The following is a 23,517-nucleotide window of genomic DNA, read 5'->3' as shown; positions in this document are numbered from 1 at the left end:
AGAACAGATAGAAAAACAACTCAATACAATGACCTCTGGATATTTACTAAGGTCATTTTTTCTCGGTGTCTAGAAATTACTGGCATCTCATAGAAGCAAACATCCTGGGTTTTTAAGTATAATCCTATTAGCCTCGCCTGGAAATATTAGTTGAAACAGAATCTTTCCAAACACCTTAAGGATTAGTAGGCAGCCAACTCTGGATGCACAACTCTGCAGAAGATCTACTCTGTCGCGGGTTGCTGATTTCTAACCAGGGGCACAGGGTGTCCTGCCAAGCAACCAAGGTCATGACTTATCCCTGATCTTGCTACATCATTAGGGGCTGGGAAACAAACTGTTCAGACTTGGGTGGGCACAAGTTATTCTAAAGTGCTTCCTTCTTTTTGGTTACAATCATTAACAAGATCATGACTTTCTGAAAGATTTAAAATAAACCTTCACCTCTTGATTAAACACTATTAAACTTACAGTATAATTCCACTGATAAACAGTAAGATGCATTTTGTTGTCTGGTCTTGTTCAGCAGAATGATAATTATTGCACCTAAAAAAAAAACTAAAAACATGAAAAATCTAATGCTCCTCTATCTGTGTATCAGTGAGAACAAAATCAATTAGCCGACCTTGAGTTTCGAAACCCATCCAAAATCAGCACAAAAGTCCTTGCGGAGGGCTTTGCTTGTTTCGATTGTGTAGGTGAGGTCAGACAAAGTATTACTTGATTGCCCTTGAATGGCATTCCTGTCAGTCAAAGAGGATGCAGCCTCGAGTGTCTTAATTAACAGTCAGCCACACGGTTTAGAGAGCAAAAGCCTAAACTCTCAATAGCAGGGGAAACAACAACAAAAGGCTGAACTAGCAGCTGCAGGGCTTTCCTCAGCATGCACTCGTAAAGGTCATTGCGGATTTAAAATCAAGAGTTTCTCGCTCATTACCAGTCAATTATGTACAGTATGAGCGCCCTGACAGCCACGATGCCAAAGTAGCTTTGGCAAATGTGTGACCAATTGAACAGGATACAGGAAATTCTTTATTAGTAATAACCCCTTGTGATTTACAATTTTTTCAAGGAGGTTCAAAACAAAATAATACAATATAAGCACAATTAGACATAACATTTAACAAAAACCAAAAGTAACAGGATAATTAAACAATACCAAATATGACAAAAACAAAGAGGCAGCAATGACAAAGAGCAAAACAAAACAAAAAAAGACAAAAACCAGACAAAAACAAAAAACAAAATAAAAGGTAAGGAGTAATAAGACAAACAAAATCATAATCCAGATAGATCTTGAAATGGATCAATAGTGCATTGTCAGTGTTAGCATTAAGTAATAGTAAGGTAAGTTATAAAACATAATTAAACTAAATTATAGAGGGGTTATTAAGGAAACGTACAGCTGATCCCATGATAAAAAGATAGAGCTTTTTAAACAAATGGAAAGATGATATGGATCAAATATTTTCTGGCAGATTATTTCAGAAAGAAGGTGCTTTATGCATTGAGGCATTTTCAGCTAATGACTTACGAGACTTTAGAAACAGAAAAATAAGCTAGTAACATGCATAAGGGGAAACCTGCAAACATTATATATTAGCTCATTACAACATCTTCATGTTCATGAATAAGTTGTAAAAGAATAACATGCTACACTCCCTTTGGGCTAATCTTGGAAAACAAATTTTCCAGTCATGTCACTCACTCCCTGACTGAAGAGGTGAGCTCATGGAGATAAAAATCTGTCTCCATCCTGAGAGCTGAAAGGCTTGCATTGTTACAAGTGCATGTGTTAAATGTGCGTCAACTGTCCAACGCTGCTGGTAACTGAATAGAAAAGAACGTAGGGAGTGAAATAACAAGGGGAAGTGTGAAAATGTGAGAGGAAACAAAGCAACATAAGGATGCAGGATGAAGGGACTTGACAAAGACATGGGGGCGTGCTTTTTCTTGACCCTTGAATGCACAGTGTTTGCTCTCTTGTCAGATCGAATAATGGTGGACTGTTTGCTGAAAGCAGCAGTGTGAGGCCATAGAATATAAAACCCCAACCCAGTCCCGCAGACTCACGAGCTCCATACTAATAGAGCCGGCTGTTTGTCGAGGGAGTTCTCGAGGCCCCCATTGGTTTCATTTATAACAACATGTTTCAGCTGTATTTCACAGTTGTTACTGGCAAATCTTCACATGTAGAAAGGCTTTTGCCTGGGAGGAAAACGTTGCCTGAAAAGCTGAAATGGTAATTTAAGAAGTAAGAAGTGTTAAATGACTCTTGGTTCTTTGTTTATAACTGGTGCAAAGGGAGCCTTTAAGTACAACTGCTCAAGCCTGCATGTTAACGATAAGCATGCTAGTCAGCATTCATGAAAAAAGAGGGGAGAAAATGTCTCAGGATTTAGTGTTGTTATTGTCTCTCTTCTTGTAATATTTAACTGAAGATTAGTCTGTACAGCGAAACAAACCCACGGTTCAAAAACATGAACAGGTATGTTAAAAGAAGATTATTTCTAAGGACACTTGCAACACTTCATTTAGACCCTCAAGCTGAATGTATTTTTTATTTTTTGTATGATTGCATAAACAACTTCTGGATGTCTGTCTGTTTTGTTACTTTTCCACTAGAAAAAGCATAAAAAATTTCCATTGCCGAGTCAGGGGCACTTTTGTAGTTGAAGGGATGAAATGTGCAACTTTGTGGGAATGGTAGTGGCTATGCAAGTAACATTCAGAAACGTATTTGTGTGCAGCAATTGTATGTTTCACCTCTTCCTAAAATTTACCCCTTCCCAGCAAACTGGCGTGCACACAGGTTTTTCAATCACGGGTAAACCCACCAAAAACAGGCCATAGAATGCTTTCTCACTGTCAGTAGAGCAGAGCTGTGTACAATGCTTTGCAGCAGATGAGTGTGTCTTTTGTGTGTGTGTGTGTGGGTGTGTGTGTGGGGGGGGGGTTGTGTGTGTGTGGTTTTGTTTTGGTGTGTCTGTGTGACATCATAGACAGACCAGAGATCAGATAAACAGTAGAAAGCAGCATGGATGGAGATCTGAAAACTTATGGTGGTCACTTCTCTTTCTATATCTCTTACTTTTTCTCTCTGTCTCTGTGCAGACTACTTAAGATAGACTTTTAACTACTGCTTAGGAGGAGACAGACGGTAATTAGTGGTGAAATTTGCACGTTCACCTGGGTGATGTGTTTTCATCATCGCCGATTGAAGCCAGAGGAGATAAATACCCATGACTACTGTAGTCCTTTGACCAAGGTATAAATGCAGATTGATTTCTGTTGCATTGAAAAGCCAAATGTTATCAGATGTTAGCTATTTTTTGTGCTGTGGGAATGAGGCAATACAGTGGGTAAATTAACTCTGGCTGATCAAGAGCAAAAAAGTGTCCAGTTATACCAAGTGCCACAACAACATTCAGAAAGCCTATTGAGCGCTGAGCTAGCCTTAGCAACAGCTTGCTGTAAATATGTTGGAGGTGCACCCATCAGTTAAAACGCAACATGAACACAGGCAGTAGACCTGTGTTACACAACTTACTGTAATATCAACACAAAACCTGGTCTTGCTTACTAAAATAGCAACAGTGCATTGAATTTCTGTTCCATTTGAGTCGACAATATTCATTCATTTATTCATCATCCTAAACTGCTTATCCTGTTTAGGGTCATGATGGGCCTGAAGCTTATCCCAGCTGACACTGGGCGAGAGGCAGGGTGCACTCTGGAAGGGTCACCAGATTATCACAGGTCTGACAGATAGAGACAGACAGCCAAATCACACACAATCACATTCACACCTACGGGCAATTTACACTCTCCAATTAACCTTACCTGCATGTCTTTTGACTGTGAGAGACAGACAGAGAACCCAGAGAAAACCCTCACATGGTACAGGGGAAATATGCAGACTCCAAACAGAAGGGCCAGAGGCTATACTATATGTTACATCAAACGCTATATTAATCATCAGGTAGTAAATTAGGTATTACCTCCCAACTTGACAAATTTTATTATGTTGTATACAGATCGGTTATTACATCATAAATTGGCTATTTATTGGCAGTTGTGATAAGCAATGATGTATCCGTGTCATTGAAGCCTGAAATCAAGTGCATTATATCATGTAAACAAATAAATGGCAAATAACTCTCCAAAGACACCACACAAAGTTAACATCAAATGTGTCAAAAACTCTCAACAACAATTAAAGTTCATGAGCTTCAAAAATGCTCTGTCAAGCTGCCATTCAGAGACTGTAGGCGATCATTGCTACCTGAAAGATGCACGACCTGGTGTAAGGAGCACAACACCTGGACCCCCGAGGAATGGAATAAAGTAATAAGATGCGATGAGTTCTGTTTCACAGACACAAAAAACTATTAGATCTGGAGGACAAAAGCTAAATGTCAAAGGGGATAAACATGAGAGGCATCCAGAAGTTGCATGCATGCACAAAATAGTCTGGTTTTTGCCCTTATTCCGAAAAAGACAATATTCCTGCTAAGCTGTTTACATGTCTAATGAAAATGAATATTCCACTAATACTGCTGTTTACATGCAGCCGCGTATACCCCGATTAGAGTGCCCTAATTTGTCACATCAAATTATGGAGAAGTAGAACAGCTGGAGCTGCTTGTCATTTCACTTCTTTGCATAAAATAGGATATTTTAACAGTTTCCTACTGGTCACTGATTTGGTCGACTCTCCTGCTTTCACCTTCTTGTAAAGGTTGGTGCTGTGATATTTGCACATATCCAAAAATCTGTTGAAATGGAAGACTTTCATAAAGTTTAAAATCAGGACTGTTTCTCTTTTCAACCAGAAATGTAGGGTTTTCTTTTGCATGCATCTTTACATCTCTACACCACAGCTTTGCAAACTATTGGCAAGTTGGTGTCTGTACAACGTATCCATAACAATGCCTATAGTCGCTTGAAAACAGATAGGAGGTCGTGTCTCAAAGTGCAGTAAAAACCCCAGTTGAGACACATTTTCTAAATTGGCTGTATGCCTGCCCAAATAATGCTCCTAAAACTTGAATAATAGCGGCATATCCAACATTTTAATCGGAAAATGCAAAATTCAGAAAATTTGGAATACTTAAACTGAATACGCTGTTTATATGCCATTGTTGCCAACACCTCTATCTGTGAAATTTTAACTCATGCACACAAAATGCCCTAAAAAAATTATTAGCTCTGTTTAGAAGGTAAATAGTGTGTAAATGAAATCTATTAACTGACTATCCAAAAGGTTTCACAAGGCCCTACCACCACTAAATGTCCCCTACCTTTAATGAAACACAATGTCTTGAAAACTGACTCATTGACTCAAACTTTAAAGTATCACAGAACAATTAAGTGGTAATCGTAATAGCTTCTGCCAATTACTTGGGGATTTAAGGAGCTAAATGTAACCGCTGTATCAGATTGCCAAGTGGTCTAGACCTGCACCCTGTGGCCTATCTTTGTTTCCCTCCTCCCATTTACTTGCTAATATGTAACTCTTCACTCCAAGCCCAGGACCTGGAAAACCAAGATAAGCCCAGGCATGGTCGAGTTAATTTCAGGCAGCAACACATTCCTCACTATTCTTTGTGGGGGAGGGGTTGATTTGAGCTTTGGACATTTCCCTGGCTCTTCCAGACATGTCTGAATGTCTTTTTTATGTTCCTCAAAGCCACATGGAGTAAAACAAATCTATCCATCTATGACAAATATCACAATAATTTCTATTCATATGTAGATGAGGCTGCTTACCCGCAGGGCTCACCTACTGCATTTGAGCCCTCACAACTTGTCAACACAGGCGGTGTTTGGAGAGTGAACTGCACATCAGCACATTCATGCCATCGCTAAAGGCGACAGGAAGCAGCTTGACGCCTTGCCCCCACCAATACTGAGACCAACAGAGCACTTCTTTCTTTCATCTCTTCTGACTGCTCTTCCCTCCCAATTCTCATCTTGATTGCTTCTCATATCCTGCCTATCAGGCTCCACTTATGGAGGAAAGCAGGTGGTGGTGGAGGTGGTGGTGATAGGGAGCTTGATCCACACACACAGAATCCCCTTAGGATTTCATCAGCACCTTTTATGAGATGAGAGCCCTGTTACTCTCAAGACACTCCAACCATGTTCATGGGGAGAATATGAAATGCAAACCTTCTCCAGAGAGTTTGCTTCAAACTGTGTAACATTTTCAATTCCCTTCCACTGTATATATTTTCTTGGCACACTGAAATGCTGATGATACCAGAATGAAAGAAGCTGATTTTTTCCCTGGCCTACATCACAGCAGTCTAATCAAAAGAGACAACAGCTTGAAATCAAAGACAAAGCAGTTATCAATTAAACTGTAGTTGATGCCCAGCATCTTGATGCAACATTTTAGCAGTGCCAGCCTCATCTCTGATTATGGGATCAGGCAGCTGGCCCCGAGATGGATAGATGGTGGGTGATTTGTGTGTGCGGCTGACTATGTGTGAATGTTTCTGCATAAAAAGTGTCTACAAAAAGAGATGTACCCCACGCTCTGCTCCAATCCTGAAACCCAGGCGAAGCTGGAGAGAGTTGTGACACTACAGCCCAGCTGTCACGGGCTTATCATGCAGCAGGGCGGAGAGGAGCAGCTCCGGCCCACTGCTGGGATTCAGGGGCCAAAAACACATTATCCAGAGTGATTTTGCAAAATTGAACAAAAGCTCTGCCACTGTGAAAAGAGAGATGTCACAGCAGCAACTGTGGCTGAGAGTTCCTGCTGTTTTGGGGAATATCAGATTTGTCAAAACACAGTCTCATTAAAATGTTTGATATGATTCGGCCAAAAATCAAACAAGACACAAATGAAGTGCTCCCATAAGCGACTGAGATTTCAATTTTGCTTTCATTGCAGATGAAAAGACACCGAAATGTTTTCATTTGGCTGAATTTTTCTATTTTTCAGTCCATAAGTATTCACAAGGTTTGGGAGTTGATGGGACTGCAAGTTTTTTCCACAAAAGAGGGATTTTCTACATAACGTATTGCTTGAACAACCCCAGTTCTGCTAGACTGATATCCTAAGGCAGGTATGACGACACATATCATCATCCAGGGAACAAGCCTGGGCCTGAGCTTTCTATACTTTTGGGAATTTGCCTTTGCTTTGTTAACCTTGTCTCCACTTTGGCGGTATATTAAGACAGAGGAAGAGAATCATCAACCAAGGTTTCCCACTCTGCTTTTTCAAAGGCAAAATGAGGGTACATCTGTGTGAAAGGGTCTTAGCCACGTTTCACCCAAATCCTATGCGATTTGCAATCGCTACCAGAAAAATAAATTAAAAAGATGCTGTCGCTCTTCTAAATCATAATCTATTCCTAATACATTGAGGGCTCTCATTTTTCTGTCCCTGTAGACACATCTCAAACAGTAGAAGATGTTTCTCTGAATAAACACAGACTATTTAGCAGCGTTTGGCACTTAAGAGAAAAACAAATTACCATGGAAAAAACGAAGGCTAGAACAAACCCTGACAGGAATCCAACAAACTCAAGCCAAGAAAACTCAAGGAAAAAGACTTTTCAATGGCTAATTGATAATAGAATAATAAAACCTCCTATTGACATGTTCTGGCTTACTTTTCTTGTAGAATAAGATAATCACTAATAATGGCTTTTCAAGCTTTTTCTAAGAAGAATTAAATGGGCTCAAGTCTGCTAGCAAATAATGAAGGTTTCATCCCTTCACCAATGAGCACACGTTCTTTACTTGTTTGGTTAGTCACTGCAGCACTATCACTTTTCTGCTCTTCACACACACATTAAAAGAAAATAAACTTTCAGAGACACCTTGTGGTTTTGTGTTGTGTTTGGTGTGTTGTGTTGAAAAGACCAGACCACTGCTGGGTTATAAGTATTGCAAATACAACTGCAATGCAGACCGTTGAGAAAATTGTAACTCAAAGTTAGCGACTAAGGACATAAGGGATCAGTAAAACGCTCAAATCATTTTCCATCTAAAACTATTAGCCTAAATCCTCGCTATAATTCAGTTTTTCATTCCCAAAGTGAAGCAGCTGTTACCTAGGAATAGCTCTTCTAATCAACTTCCACTTGTTTTATCACAAAGCATTTTTCCATAACAATAAAATGACTACCTAATATTTTATTGGCCGCAGCACAGATGGAATCTGAGGAAAACCTAACGCCCCAAAAATCCCTTTAAAACGCAACTGGACCAGCTATGTAATTTGCTCAAGCTTACTGTAGACTTCATGCATATGATTCACACGATAGGTCCCAAGGACACAGGAATGTTATACCCCCCAAGAAAAGTGTAGGGGAGACATTTTCATTAATAATAGGTTAGAAACACACAGAGAAACTGCAGAGTCATCACCTGCGCAGTGATGGGGATATTATAGCCTACACAAAGTCTATATTAGCCTCACAACTGCATGTGAGTGCATGTTCCCTCTTAGTTTTGTTGTGCTGTGGCACGCTATGGGGAGAAAGAAAATCCCTTCTAACCTGGGATTAGATGGGAGGGGAGACAAGGGAGATGGCTTCAAGTATGCACTCAGTGTCCTAAGCGATTACACACCGATAACATGGAAAATGTAGAGGATCTACACGGCAGATGTTACTGCATGCCAAAATGGTTTGAAGGATTTATTAGGTTGAGGTACTCATGGTGACCTGAACTTATCTTGTTACATGAGGCAGAAATAACAAACAAAACATGCTTGTTGAGGAGCGCAGTGCAGACATGCATTGGAAACTTGAAAGGAGAAGCATTCCTCTCAGTTTCAGGGGCTGCCATGTAGGAAAAACTGCTCCTGTCAGGAATTTTACCCATTCATCTATAAATCTGAATTATTGATTTTTTTAATTCTCTATGTACATACTAAACAAATCTCATAAGTCAAATGGGAAAGGCGAGGAAACTTTCGACATAGCTGTGGAGTTTGACCTTCAGAAGTCGCATTTTTTATGAACTGAACAATCAATGATCTTTTGCTGGCTCTTTGTAGCTCAGTGAGAGAAAAAAATGAGATGGTAGTGATTCCCTGGAATGAAAAACAAAGGCCACAGCAGTGTGTCTGTCAGTAGGAACATCCCTGATGCTGACTGACTGGCTGGAGGCAGACAGGGATTCTGCTCAACACACAATTGCCTGGGAATGCCAGGGCTTGTGTGTGCTCAGGTAAGCTCACCTGAATGCATCCGAATCCTCAGGAGACATGGGGTGGGCTGAAGTCCACTAAAACACAGCAATTAACCGACTTAAAATGATAGGAGCAGCCCCTTCCTCAGCACACATGGATACACCAACATCCAGACACCGATTTTAAACAAGACACTTTCTAAGTAATTAAAAAGGATTTTGGCCCACTCTTCTGCTTGTGGCGTTAATGTCCAGGTGTGATGTCTCTCCAAAACAATAAACAGACACCCAAAAATGTATATATATCATGTAAGTCCTCTGTGATTATTAATTCCAAGATTTGACAAGCCTGACAAATAGTAAGACACACAAGCAATTCTATGAAAAAAAAGCACTGTTATCTCCTTTTCAACAAAAGCAACTACTACAAGACAGGGTGCAAAATCCACTATAACCCACAAATTACCAATGATTATAAAGTTATAAACTATTACAAAGAATCTGCAGTGTAATTGTGAAGTGATGTTAGTATTATTATTATTTTTTATGTTGTTCAACCACAACAAGGCTTAAAGTAACAGTATTTTATATTTTATATTTTGGCCAAATAGTGAGAATGGTTTTTTGTGACACATAGGCCTACTAATTAAAAATGATAAGCAACTTGGGATGTGGCCTAATTGCCATGTTGTTGTTTTTTTGTGGCAAAAAGCCCATCTGTTGTGTTTATGTAGCCAAGATAATTGAGTGAAACAGCAACTTCTCTTCAAGTATAAATTACATAAGCATAAATTATCCAGCTAAACAAAACAATGTACTGAAGGTTTGTCATCAAGTTCTTATAAAATCATGAATATTTGGCCACTTAAAGCAAAGGTTGTTATCGCAGCCAATATTCACATAGATCTGTGCCAAACAATGGACCAGAGTAGGTCAGGTCCAACATAGATTTAAACAAATGCTCTGAACAGTCCAAGTTTAAATGACACATCAAGCAGCAGATGCATCGCTGCCAAGAAAAAGTCAGCCCCTGGCAGCTCAATTTAAGAGAGCCAAGCCTGTGCCCTGCACCAAGGCAATCCATCTCTCAAGGGAACTATGATCTCAGCTTCAACAGCTAAAACAACCTTGTGGTCAAACTGCCATAAGTATTTGGATTTAGTGCAATGAATGGCTTGGCACTTTACATTCATCTTCCTGTTGTGAAAAAACATGCCAAGAGTAAATTAGTACCCTGCCCTCTCAGGTATGCAGGTTGTACGTAAGTCACTCAGTTTGGATTCACAGTTAAGCCAGCACAAATTCTTTAACTATCAGTTGTGAAGGACACTAGTCTCAGTCAACTCATATTTTAGCAAAGGCAAAGAGATTAAAGTTAAGGTACACTAAGTGACAGTTGCTAAATTGCTAATATACCAGGTAGAATCTTATAAAGTTTGCTTTTAATAGCTTTTCTCTGTTTTACATCCCTAAAAAATAATTGAATATCTTTTTGTTTAGTTGGATGGCCTCACTTTGTGCTCTATACAACACTTTTTCATTTATTTTTTTTAATTCAAGAAATTGCTCGAAACTTAAAATACTAATGTTGGTCTGTAGTCCTAGCTATACCACCTCAGATCCATCTCGGTCATCAGTGAGTGATCATCACAGTCACAATGAGCCAGAGAATTTATGTACTGTAACAAACTACTGTAAACATATGTCCAAATTTTAACAGTTATTTATAATTTCTCCAAAATACAGTAAAACCCTGTAAATCTAAATGCTTTTTTTAAAGCTAACGTTAGACAGTAAATCTCACATTCTACTGTAGAATTTTGCAATAAATTTAACAGTAATATTATGTTGAGTAATTTAAGGCAGTGACACTGTGAAATAACAGCAACTGCAGCTGCCAGTAGTTTACAGTAATTTTATGGGAAAATGTGTTCCAGTGTTGGAATGGTGCAGTAGAGCGCATTTGGAGAGCACTAGAGCAAATGAAAAGAAAAAAAAGAAAAGAAAATTAACAACAAAATTTGAGGGATTTATTGTTTGTTATTTATTATTGTTTGTTATCTTAGTTTTTTAATTGAGTTGATATCTCATTAGCTCTTGTTCTTGTTGTTAATGGGTGGGAGGGCACCACTGCAGTGGATGCCTGCCCAGGGCACAGAATTTGCTAGGTTTGGCACTGCAAATGTCATAGAGAGTTTGCCACTATTTTCAGCCATTTTATAGATAATATGATTAGTAAATTGTGGTTGAAGAAAATAAAAACAGAATAATCAATCTATAACCCAGGGATCAATCTTATCTATAGGTATTGTATTGGTATTGTATATATGTACTACAACCATGCCACCACCCTCAAACGCATTCATATGCTTAAACATTCCATTACAGATATTAACTGGCAGTCATACAAATACTCAGAACTCTGCTCGCATTCACAGTTCATCACAGCTGTGAGCAAAAACTCCTGGAATCCCACTGAGCAGCTGCAACATGAAAAGTAACTTTTTAACCTAAAAAAATGCCAAGTGCAGTTGGTAAATTTCCCAATGAACTTGAAGTGAGGAGGAGAATGTTTTCCACTGCTGAACATGACATAGTGCAGCTGTGTGCCAGTGAACACCATTCAGCTCCTCCCCAACACGACTGTTCAAAGAGCTGGAGGCTCTGTCTGGGGATTTAGGGCAGCCACCAGCACAGCTTAAATCTTATTAAAAAAAATGTTCACTGACTGCCTCACAAGCTGCACTGCAGTATGTGTCGAATCCTTATGGATAGGTTATCCAACAAGACTCTTTATCAATTTTTCAGGCCATTAAGGTGCCACTATAAAGCACAATTCCCATCACATAAAGTGATATTTTACAGATATGTGATGTGTCTGTCCGCTGTAATTTAATATTTAGTTTTATTTGAGCACATTATTATGACTGAGGACAGACTGAGACATATGCTGTTTTAAATCCTCTTATCAAGTCTAAAGTGATGTGAAAAATTGTGGGGAGTGCTGGAAAAAGTGAATCTAATTGCCATTTCTGGAACATAAACTACCAGTGTGGGATACAAGTATGTCATCAAGCATTAAGTAAGTTGTAAAGAAAAGGAAAATGACAGAAGAAAGAAAGTCCAGAGAGATCTATGACAAATACCCCATTTGAGACAAAAATAAAGGGACCAACTGAACCTCAGTCAACAACAAAAGAGCTCTGAATGGGCTCAGCATTTGCCAGCAGCTCAGGTAAAGCACTTGCATTCAGTATCACCCTTCGAATAAGGAGCTGTCCCCTGCATTTTAGTCATCACTCATTAGCACCCTATCCACCTGTTGGCATTGATGTTAACCTGTCTATTATTCAACTGAAGCCACAGATTAGTCCCAACTCGAGAGATGAGAAAACGTGTATGGGGGCCCTCTGAGGTTCTTGTGGGAAAAGAGGGCCCCTATTAGAGAGGTCCTTTGTGCTCACTCATCACGGCTGAAGGGTAGCAGAAAGGACACACTGTCAGGCACACTGCTTCTGCTAATCGGCAACACCGGCATGATTGCCTCAAACCATTCACCGAGCCTGGGCCTGATTACATATCTACAGTGGAAGGAAGGTCTTTGCTAATTGTTCTACTAATTACTTACTTGCTAAATCAATCATTACTTTCTAAATAAGGACGCTGTTGCATGCAAAAAAAAAAAAAAAAACATAATCACTGGTGGGGTACTATGAGCCTGAGCTACCTACAATATCCTGCACAGTGAGAACATGTTCAGATAAAGGTTAATAAGCAAGGAAGCTCTGACATTCAGATTGCTTAGCAGAACTGCTGGTTGAATGGAAATTAATGGAGCATGACATAAACAAAAGTTCTCTATAAATAGTATATTATTCTTTCCTTCTTGTTCACTGCATGCCTATTTTATCATTAACTCATGCTGAAACAAGGAGCCGTTTAAAGTTATTGTCCTGGAAATTTCCCCCATCTGTGCACACAGCTTTTGCTTGGTAATTCTGCTAAATTAGGCACATTGTGAAGCACAAGCATGCTCTTTCCTCCCTTTTGTCTGGAAGTCAAAGTTTCTTAAAGTAAACTTTTACAAAATTGAATATTTCAGCCTCAAAACTCAGCATCTTAATGATGTATTTAATTTCAAGAGAGCACATAAGTAAATTCACTTACCACTGTCCTCTATGGAGAAATGGAAGTTGTCATTTGTAGCATTGTTGCCATCCCTCAGAACATAGCATATGTTCATGTCATCAATTTCAGCTGGAAAAAGAGGTAAATTTGCATAAATATGCATGATATCCTACCCATAAAAGTTTACATCAGTTATTGGCTGAAATGACAAGTGAGAAAATATGCCCGGTTTGTTCCTAACAGACTGTCAATACCCCAGAGCTCTGCTATAAGAGGCATGCTGAGGCCGTGCAATGAAATGTGCCCACTGCACAATGTCTAGGGAATCTATAAGGAGAAACTGCCTGGTAACAAGGGCTGTATATCTATTAGACTCCTGATGACAAGCTTGATTACTGGCGCTTCATCACAGTGATCTGTTTGCCTTCCTGATAGTATGGTTTTAGACGGGCTTCTTTGCAGCCCTGGATCTGAAAGATTGTGAAGTTTACAGCCCCTGCCATCTTCAATATTTGATGTCAAAACATTTCCCTTCAAAGGGACCGATACATAAAAATGCATAGCCACGATTTTCAAATGCCCAGGAGATAGTGTCTTTATTTACTGTCTGTTTATTCTTGTGAGAACTCTTGAAATATTGAACAGGCCTCTTGGGGAAAGCATCTCACAGTGACTCAGTAAATAAAAGCAGGGAGTACATGGATATTGACTGTACATTGATGCTGCAACCGTGATATTTAGCATTTACCAAGATTTACCAAGATAACCCTGTGGTCTGCTTGAAATGTAACATCTGTAGTCATGTTTGCATAGCCAGTGGTCTGCTGTGAGCAAGGCATCCCACCTATCTATCATCACGTTGGTGATCCCCTTTCCTCCTGTTAGAAAATATGGCTCTGGTAATGTACAAATCACCATCAGTTCTCTCCCAAAGTGAAATGCACTAGCCACTGTGTGAAAAATGCACTCTTGTAGTGGGATCTGGTCAGCCTGAGGCACTGGCATACTTCATTTCTGTAAATAGGTAGTCTCTTGAGTGAAAACAAAAACCTTATGTTTGAACTCAGCATTTTTCAGGCATCACAGGGGAGTACATTTAGCAGAGTGAGTAAATGTAAAATGAGTTTGAAAGTGAGCTCAAGAGAATTAAAAACTGTCTTCAATGTGAGTCGTTGCAGTTAAATCTCACAGAATGTCACAAAAGTGCAAAGTTGTTTGTAATGCAGCTCTCTTACCTTGTGTGAAGGTGGTGATGGTGGCATTTCCTCTGCCGAGGTTGATCAGGTAGCCATGCTGCGGGGCAATAGTAATCCTAAAGGTCACCGAATTCTGAATGCTGTCTCTGTCCTCTGCTTTTAGGGTCTTACTGGTGATCACAAACCCCAGGTGACCAGTCTCAAGAATCCGCAATGTTGGGGCACCCTTGTTCACTACAATCTGTGGTACCCCGTTATCCACAGGGAGGATAGCAATCTTCATCATTTGGGGCCTCCGAGTCTCAAATACTGTGTCGGGGAAGATGTAAAAGTCTGTGTGAGTGCCATCAGTGACGGTGAAGGAGAAGCTGTCCTCTGTGCTCTCTGTGCCATCATGCTTGTAGCTGATCATGTTCTCATTCAGGTCCTGCTTTGTGAAGGAGGTGACAGGCCGGGTGTTGTTAAAGAGCAGGCGACCATGAACTGGGATTTGAGTGACTGTGAACTTCAAGAGGCGGTCAACGGTGTCTCTGTCCTCCACTGTTAGCTCAAAAGGCGTGATGAGTTTGTTCTCGCCCTCAGTTACCACCAGGCCGTGAATTGTCACCACAGGCTTTTTATTGTCCACATCAGTGATGGAGATGCGGAAAGTGCGGAACACGGGGTTGTAGCCATCAGTCACTTCAAATTCAAAGCTATCCATTTTCACTTCATCGTCAGAAGTGTGGATGTAGTAAATTTTGTTGCCTGCCAGCTGGAGCTGTGTGAAGGATGAGATGGGCATCCCAGGTGTGTCAGTGCACTCCAGGTGTCCTCTCATGGGAGCTCTGGTGATTGTGAAAACCAAGTGTTCATCTGGGCTGTTGAGGTCACTGGTGCTTAACAGATCTGTTGTCAGGGTAACCCTGCCACCCTCTTTAAGGGAGACCCCTTTACTGATCACATCTGGGAAAACCATGTCAATGCCACCCACTGTGACATAGAAGTATCTGTCAATCAATGGGTTGATGCCATCTGTCACATCAAATTTGATGAGGTCTCGAATCCCCTCTTGCCCGTTATGGATGTACACAATCAAATCTTGATCCACTTCATTTTGTGTAAAGTTCATTCCAACTGTGATATTCTGCAACGTTCCAGAAGGCGTTGCCCTCTGTAAATACCCCTGACTGGGCCCAAAGCGAATTATATAAGTTAGCATGCCATCCTCAGAGTCCAGATCAGTAGCTTTTAAAATATTGCTGTTTATGACTTTCACGTCACCTATTTCAATTTCAAGGCCGTCATTGATTGCCATCCTCGGGGTCTCGTCGTCCACAGGAATAATCATAACAATTACTGTTTTCTCTACACTGAACTTTCCATCTGTGAGAACAATATCAAAGCTGTCCTCTGTGGTCTCAGAGTCATCATGCTCATACACAATGCTGGAGGCCTCCCTGATCTGATCCAAGGTGAAGTTAGAGACGGGGATAGTGCCAGTGGTGAGCTGATTGAGAATAAATCCGTGCTTGGGGGGTTTGGTAATAATGAATGTGAGCTGATCAGAGGGGAGATCTGCATCAGCACCATTCAGAATGGGAGTGTCGATGACTATGTTCATGCCCTCCATAACTACAAACTCTCTCATGTAAATCTCCGGCTTTTCATCATTAGAGGGGATTATGGAGATAGGAAAAAAGTGCCTTTCAGAGAAATTGATGCCATCAGAGCATCTGAACGTAAACCTGTCCTCCACTGGCTCCATGCCTTTGTGGATGCTTTGAACATAGTAAATGTGATTCTGTCTGATGTCCTTGATGGTGAAAGCACTAATAGCGGTCCCAGACCTGGATTTCTCTGAGCCTGGGGCAGGGGAGATATTTTCCACATACCCTGAAGTCGGCTGAACGATGATTGTGCAGAGGAGGTCATCATTGGAGGTGTCTGCATCATCGGCACTTATATGAAGAATTTGAATGAAGTTCTTTTCGCCCTCAACAACAGTGAACTGTGGCCCCACAAAGACCTCTGGAGCCTGGCTGTCCAGGGGAAGAATAGTTACATGCACTCTGACACCTGTGATCTTATTACCTCCTACAGTCCACTCATCAGACATGTCTGTCAAAGTGAGATTGAAAAAGTCCTCCTTTGTGGTCAAGCCTATCTCCCCGCTGTTGTGAGCATAGACCACAAAACCGTTAATGATATCAGCTTGAGTGAACGTGCCAGATGGGACGCCTCTCACCAGAATTTCTCCTAATGACGGTGGGTCCTCCACAATGAAGGTCAAACGGAGGTCGTCCGTGTCCTCATCTCTTCCCTGAATGACATTACTTGTGATTTCTGTTGCCCCATTTTCTAGTACATCTATGTAGGAGCCAATTGTGCCAGCTGGAAGACTGATAGTTGGAGGCTCATCATCAATTGGCCACACACTAATCTTTATAGTTATTGGTACAATGTGGATGCCATCGCTGACATCTACTTGTATTGAATCAACCGTTGACTCATCTCCATTATGAATGTATGAAATTCTATCATTTCTGATATCCTCCAGCTTGAAAGTGTCTCCTCTTGTCATGTCAGTGAATCTTAACCTGATCTGGCCATGCAGTGGAGGCTGAGTAATAGTGAAGGAAATCTGTTCGCTGTCTGTGTCTGTGTCTGAGGTGTCCAGCTCAGCACTTGTAATGACATGTGAGCCGCGTTCAAGCACACTAAATCCAGAGTTGGTTATTTGTGGCGGCTTGTTGTCCACAGGCTTCAAAAATATAGTGAAAAGTCCTTCTACAATATTTCCAGACACATCCTCCACAGTGTACCGAAACTGCAAAACACGGCTGGTAATTCCAAGCTCAAGATCAGGCGGTTTGTACGCAATTTTATGGTGGTTGATTTGTGCCTGAGTGAAAGTTGTAACTTCAGTGTTTGGCTTGTCAGTTAATACCAGAGCTCCCAGTACAATAGGGCTGTTCTCATCTGTATCCGTCGGTGGCTGTATGATTGTGTATTTGAGATCCCGATCCTCTGAGTCCAGGTCAGTGTAACGGAGGAATTTCTTTCTGAAGTAAGTCAGCTGATACTCGTGCACAGTCATTTCCAGAGTCGTGCCAGGGTACAGTTCAGGTGGAATGTCATCAACAGGGAGGATTTTGATAATGAAAGAGCTCTCACCTGACTGATTTGGTGGGTCATTGTCATCTTGCACCTTAAACACAAACTGATCCATGACTGTGCTGGCGCTGTGAGGCCCAGTGTGCTTATAAAACAGTTTACCATCAGTTATATCCTGCTGCAGCCATTCAGTCACTGCTTTCTCATACAATTCATCCTCTGTATTAAACTTCCATGTTGATGGGTCCTCTGGGGCCTCAGACTGACGCAGCAACACCTGCCCTATCATGGAAAAAGGAGGCTCTATTGTGAATTTAATTGAGGAATCCTCTGAGTCGATGTCTGCTGCACTGAGCATGAGTGAGGAGATTGGCATCATTTGGTTTTTGAATAAAACCAAACCAGTGTTGGCATTGATTATGGGAGGCTCGTCATCGGTTGGCACAACAGTGATGGGAAACAGAAACTCCACCTCATTTGTGCCATCTGTCATTCTGAAAATAATATTATCACTATATGTGTCACTGCCATCGTGTTGATAAATGACTACTCCAGCGTCGAGGTCAGCCGGGGTGAAAAATTTCCTCCTGGAGCCCAGCACAGTTAATTCTCCATGCCTCAGCCCATCAATAACACTGATTTTTACTTTGTCTAAATTGTCCTCATCGCTGATCTCCAGATTCTGTGAACTGGACAGGGGCCGGGACTGACCCTCGTACAGTAACTGGCCTGTGTTCCTTGTCACCACAGGGGCCAACGTGTTCATAGGCTTAACAACAATCATGAAAGCAAAAGGGTCTGACACAGCCCCCTCTGTGTCCACAACCTCAAACTCAATCTGGAAAATCCGCTCAGTGTCTGAGTCCACAGCAGGGGGTTTGTAGGCGATTTTCAAGTCTTTGAGGTCTCCTTGGTAAAACGAGGTTATTGGTAAATTCTTATCATCTGTGCTTACAATGTAGCCCTCTTCAAAGGACAGAGAGGATGTGATGTTGAAAATTAATTCATCAGGATTAGACTCTACATCCTCTGCAGCCAGCATGTCCATGGTTATTGCAGTCATTACAAACTGGTCCACCTCCATCATCATCATGGCAACAAAGCTGGGTTTGGGAGCTGTGTTCTCCTCTCCATCTTTAATCCTCACCAAAATTTGGAAAAACTCTTGCTTGAGCAAATTGCCTTCTTTATCATGCAACTCCACAAGCATGGGAATGTAATCTCTGTTTGGAGACTTCAAAGCAAAAGTGTGCTGATAAAGGATGTTCATTTTAATAAACTCATCACAGTCCACCATTGTTCCAAGGCTGTCCTCATCCACAAGTTTCCCATACCTGGGCAGCACGCTGCCATTCGAGAGAGAGGCTATTTTGCATTGCTGTGCACCTCTATCATAGGTGAATTCTAAAATTCTTCTATCGATGGGGTTACTTGTACCGAGCAGTTTCTCGACAGTGAGTGGCATATTTTTGGTTAACACTTCCAGCTGTGTGAAAATGACTTCCACCTCCATCATAAAAGGTATTATAATGGTATCCGTTTGGGTGTCATACCTGAGTTGTAATCTCACTCTGTCCCTCGGAGGACTCCTGGAGCCAAAGTGAGAATACTTCACGTCATTGGGGCCAAATTCACACGGAAACTTTTTCGGAGACAGGTGTCCAGGCCTTTGAGACAAGGGATCATTGTCCAGGACCGTTATGCTGCATCTATCACCCGGCTGAACTTGAATAACCAAATCGTTGATGGGATCAATGAAGACTGATCTCCCGAAAGGCACGCGGATCCCATTATTGGCAACCAATATCGTGTCCTCTGACAGCTCGGACCTCAGGGCGTAAGATAATCCATAGCTGTCAAAAACCTGCGCAACTGCATCACCTGTCAGAATCACCGCGAGCAGAACAAAAGCGGCGCCAGTCCTGTGCAGATGCGGGGGAATAATCCAAGCCATTTGTAATGTGGAACCGCAAAGGAGACACGTTGAACTTTGCGCATACACCCTTCTGAACTAAATACGGCGGTTAAAGTTGTAAGAATATAAAATCAGAGTTGGATAATATCACGCACCTATGGGCACTAAGGTGCACCATTCTCTCACAGCAGCTGTACACTGATAACATAAACTTCATACTCCTGCTTTGCTGGAGTAAGGAGTGTTACGCCCTCCTCTCAGCCTATTGGTTCACATCTCCGCTGGAATGCGTTTGTCAGGTTTTTAATGGACGTGGCTCATGTCATTCTGGGCACACAAAAACGATGCCGCGTGGGTTGGACTTCATCAGGTTGTATGAGGTAAAAAAAAATAAAATTAAATTAAAAAATCATTTTTAAAAAATGAGGCGATGTTTGGGTGTAAAGCAATATCTATAGTCTGTAGTATTACTATGAATTAATTATGTCTTCATTTTATTCTACACTGTTGACTGACATGTTAAAATAATCTACATTTGTTCTGTAATCAAAGCTATTCAATCACTCCATACTACAAATAAAGGGGAGCACTCAGAAGTACAAATGTGCAGGACCCTCCATTTATAATCTAACTGCAGAAAAGCTTTGTCTCCCTCTCCTGGTTTGCTGATGAGGGAGGATGCTCCACTCACTTCATTACCTGCAGTTATCGCCACTACCCTCAATGCTATGCACATTTTCCTCCTTCATCTTCCCGATAAAAGCCAGGTCTGTCATGAAATTGCATGCCTGGTGCCAGTACAGTATAGACTGCTGTGTATTATTTGACAGTTCATTTTTATTTAACCAGGTTTGACCCATTGAAATCAGGGTCAACAACTAAAATTCACACAAAAGCACATAGATTTGGGTAACATAAAACAATCAGATCACATTTGCACACAGAAATCCCAGACTTAACAGATTTCAGTATGGTTTTAAATGCATTCAAGGACACCATGTGTTGTAGCTTAAGAGCATTCTGATGGTTATTCGTTGCTGCGGGTGCAGAGAACCTAAAACTTTTTTCTAATTCAGTTCTGACTAGGCACAACAAGATTTTTAATCTTGTTGTGCCTAGATTTGATTTTGACTATACAAAAGCAGACAGACAAAAAAAAAATATTTATAGAAAATAAAAAAACATCAAGCAAAATAGATACAGACACATGATGACTTGGTTTACATATTTGAAGAGGAGTGAGAATAAGTATAAATTTATTTAATCCCACCCCTTCTCCATAAATCATTGAATCTTAATAAAACCAGCTTGAGTTTGAGTGAGTTTTTACATTATTTTTTACACTGGTTAATGTCTGGACATTCCTTAGCTCCACATTGAAACTATTCAGTAGTTTAAGTTCACAGACTGATAAATAAATAAACAAATAAATCTATGATTCCCATATATATATATAAAAACACACCATACAGTGGACACAACGTCCTTATAGCAGTGTTGAATGTGGTAGTTATTCACATCAGAGCTGATGGAGAGGAGGCACTGCAGGAATCTGACTATTTCCACAGTCTCGCATTATAGCCGCAATCCAGCTATTGCCTTGACATATTTCACCCTGCAATATAACCCACAATCCACTCTTAAAGCATGAGTCAAAAGTTCTATTTATTTGAGTCGTGCAGTGACATTGTCCTATTTCCTGCTATCCTGCTCTCTCATCACACAGGTTCTCCAGGTGTCAGACGCTTCCCCCAGCAGAGCATTCTCCTCTGACTCCTGACAAGCCCAGTCATGATCCGGCCTCTCTCTGCGCCACTCATCTGGAGGAGCAGTGTTGATGAAGAGGACACCCACACAGCACAGCAAGGCAGGTTAAAGTGACTCAATTATATTTAAAGTTGGTTTGATTTTGGCATGTTGAGCACCACTGCACATCAAGATAAGAATCACAGATATTTTAGAGATATATAAAGAAGGATGAAGAAGAAGAAGTTTATTTTTCATCTTATGAACAGGCATATAACAAAATTGCAAACTCCCTGTGGTGCAAAATACATTATTAAATAAATAAATCATTTAAAAATAGTCCCTTAGTAAAGACAAGGCACTAATGGTTAAATAGACACATAGTAATAATACATATTTCAGAAATATATATGTCAGAGGTCAAGTTTGAAAATCTTGAAGGGAGAGGGGGTCATGCAAATCTTATATTGTCTCATTACCAGGCTCCTATATGGTGTTTGTACTGTTTTTACATTCAATTAAATTGTCAGTAAATTGGGCAAAAATAGGATATATGTAACTAAACTGTGTGTGTTCATTGTGCATAACTACAGGCGCAGCTGTTCATTGTGTTTGATATACCCCTCTGCCTTTGTATATATTAGATGTACACACATACCTACCATGCTCCCTTGTCAATGTGTAGCACCTCTAGAGCTTTATATTGCTGGGAAGAATTTGACTTCAACTGTGCTCAGTCCCCTCTGATCCCTTTTAGATGCTTTTCATTCCATCCACAAAGTAGTGGGTGCAACCACTGTGTCTGTGCCTACCTATTGTTGCGCATTAATGACATACAAACCGTCTCACAGCTGGCATGTGTTGAAATCGGTACACAGTAGCTGCCATAACAAACTGTGCAGTTGGGTTGCACTGGACACTGTTGACAGGGTCCAATTATAAATATAGCCAAGCAAACTGCAAGGCAAAGCCCGCAGGCCTTGACAGCTCCTAGTTACAAGAGAAAATGAAAAAGAAGATGAATAGAACTCTCTGACAGCAGCAATGGCAGAGAGGGAATTGGATCATACCCAAACCTTCAGGCTTATTTTTGAGGCGAAGGGAAGTTTGATGATATTCTGTCATATCACGTTTAAATCAAATTTATTATAAATGACCGATCCTTCTTAGGAGATAAAACTGTTGGTCTGTAAAGGAAGTGAGGTTGCCAATTGCACTCCTGATGTGCAAGTGATTTATTGTTGGGCAAACATACACATGCTGCAGGTGGGATTTAGGCGGACATGGTGCAGTTCAGCTCAGTTTTGACTACCATTTGTAAATGTTGATCAACATAACAATAGATGAATGAGCATTCATTTAAGGTTTTCTCACCGCTGAACCAAGACAACAAAATATTCAAAGCTTCTTTGTTCATCTAGTCTTTCTTTGTGGCTGTTAGCACTATAGAGACTCAGTTTGTTCTGCCTTGTGATGACTCTAGTGACAGCTGAATATGCTTGTACCAGCAATCCAAAGACAGCGACTGCCTAGGAGAAAACAATAAAATATATTTACGTAAGATGCATAATCTAAAAACATCCTCTTTTGCCTTTATTTACAAAAACAATAACTTTCAGTCTCCTCTCAGCTGAATGTCCTGCCTTGTCATTACACTCACACCGACATGCCAAACACTAGAATTGTACTTACATTGCACCTGGGTTAACATTGATATGCATCATGTAAGGTGTCATGAGCTCTGAGAAATAGCATTAAGTCAGCCTGATACACGGATAATGAGGTGCTGCTAGACGGGCATCTGTGTGCTGGAGACTGCAGCCCAAACAACTCACAGTCATTATTTTGTTTGCGTATCTTTACACATACTGTCTTTATTAACACTGACAACCATTTTTATTGCTGTGCATGCTTGTATCATATTTCAGTAGTTTGAAGTCTTCTAGGAAGACTATGCTCTATGAACAGCTAAAAAAATGGTCCCAATGTGTTTAAAAAAAAGAAAGCAAATATAATACTCAATATCAGACATAATTTCTGGATAAAATGTAAGTTTTGACAGTATCTCTAATCAGTTCAAATTAATGTCCCTGTCTGACTGGAAATACTTTTGATAATTGTCTTGTTTAGTGTCACCCTGCTGTTTGTGTCAGTGTTGATAAGTGACTCTCAATTCCTCAAACTTATCAGGACTATTTCTGTTAGTGGCTTTTCCCTGGAGACAATACAACCCCAGCCTCACTGATCTCATTAAGGCTATTTTAGTTCATTACGTCT

General features: G+C 40.6%; 1 protein-coding gene across 1 annotated transcript in view; it reads right to left on the bottom strand.

The window, feature by feature from the left end:
• Positions 1 to 19,585, bottom strand: part of frem2b (FRAS1 related extracellular matrix 2b) — a 66,516-nt gene extending 46,931 nt beyond the window's left edge. The window contains exons 1-2 of the mRNA XM_042487102.1: positions 14,523 to 19,585; positions 13,327 to 13,416 (exon numbers count right to left, since the gene is read on the bottom strand). Of these exons, the coding sequence (XP_042343036.1) occupies positions 13,327 to 13,416; positions 14,523 to 19,533 (5,101 nt within the window). The 5' untranslated portion in view covers positions 19,534 to 19,585. The remainder of the gene's footprint in view (positions 1 to 13,326; positions 13,417 to 14,522) is intronic.
• Positions 19,586 to 23,517: the final 3,932 nt, after the last annotated feature.

Source organism: Plectropomus leopardus, chromosome 5, assembly GCF_008729295.1.
Source record: "Plectropomus leopardus isolate mb chromosome 5, YSFRI_Pleo_2.0, whole genome shotgun sequence".
In the NCBI taxonomy this organism is placed as follows: Eukaryota; Metazoa; Chordata; class Actinopteri; order Perciformes; family Serranidae; genus Plectropomus; species Plectropomus leopardus.
This window is presented reverse-complemented; position numbering and strand designations above follow the sequence as displayed.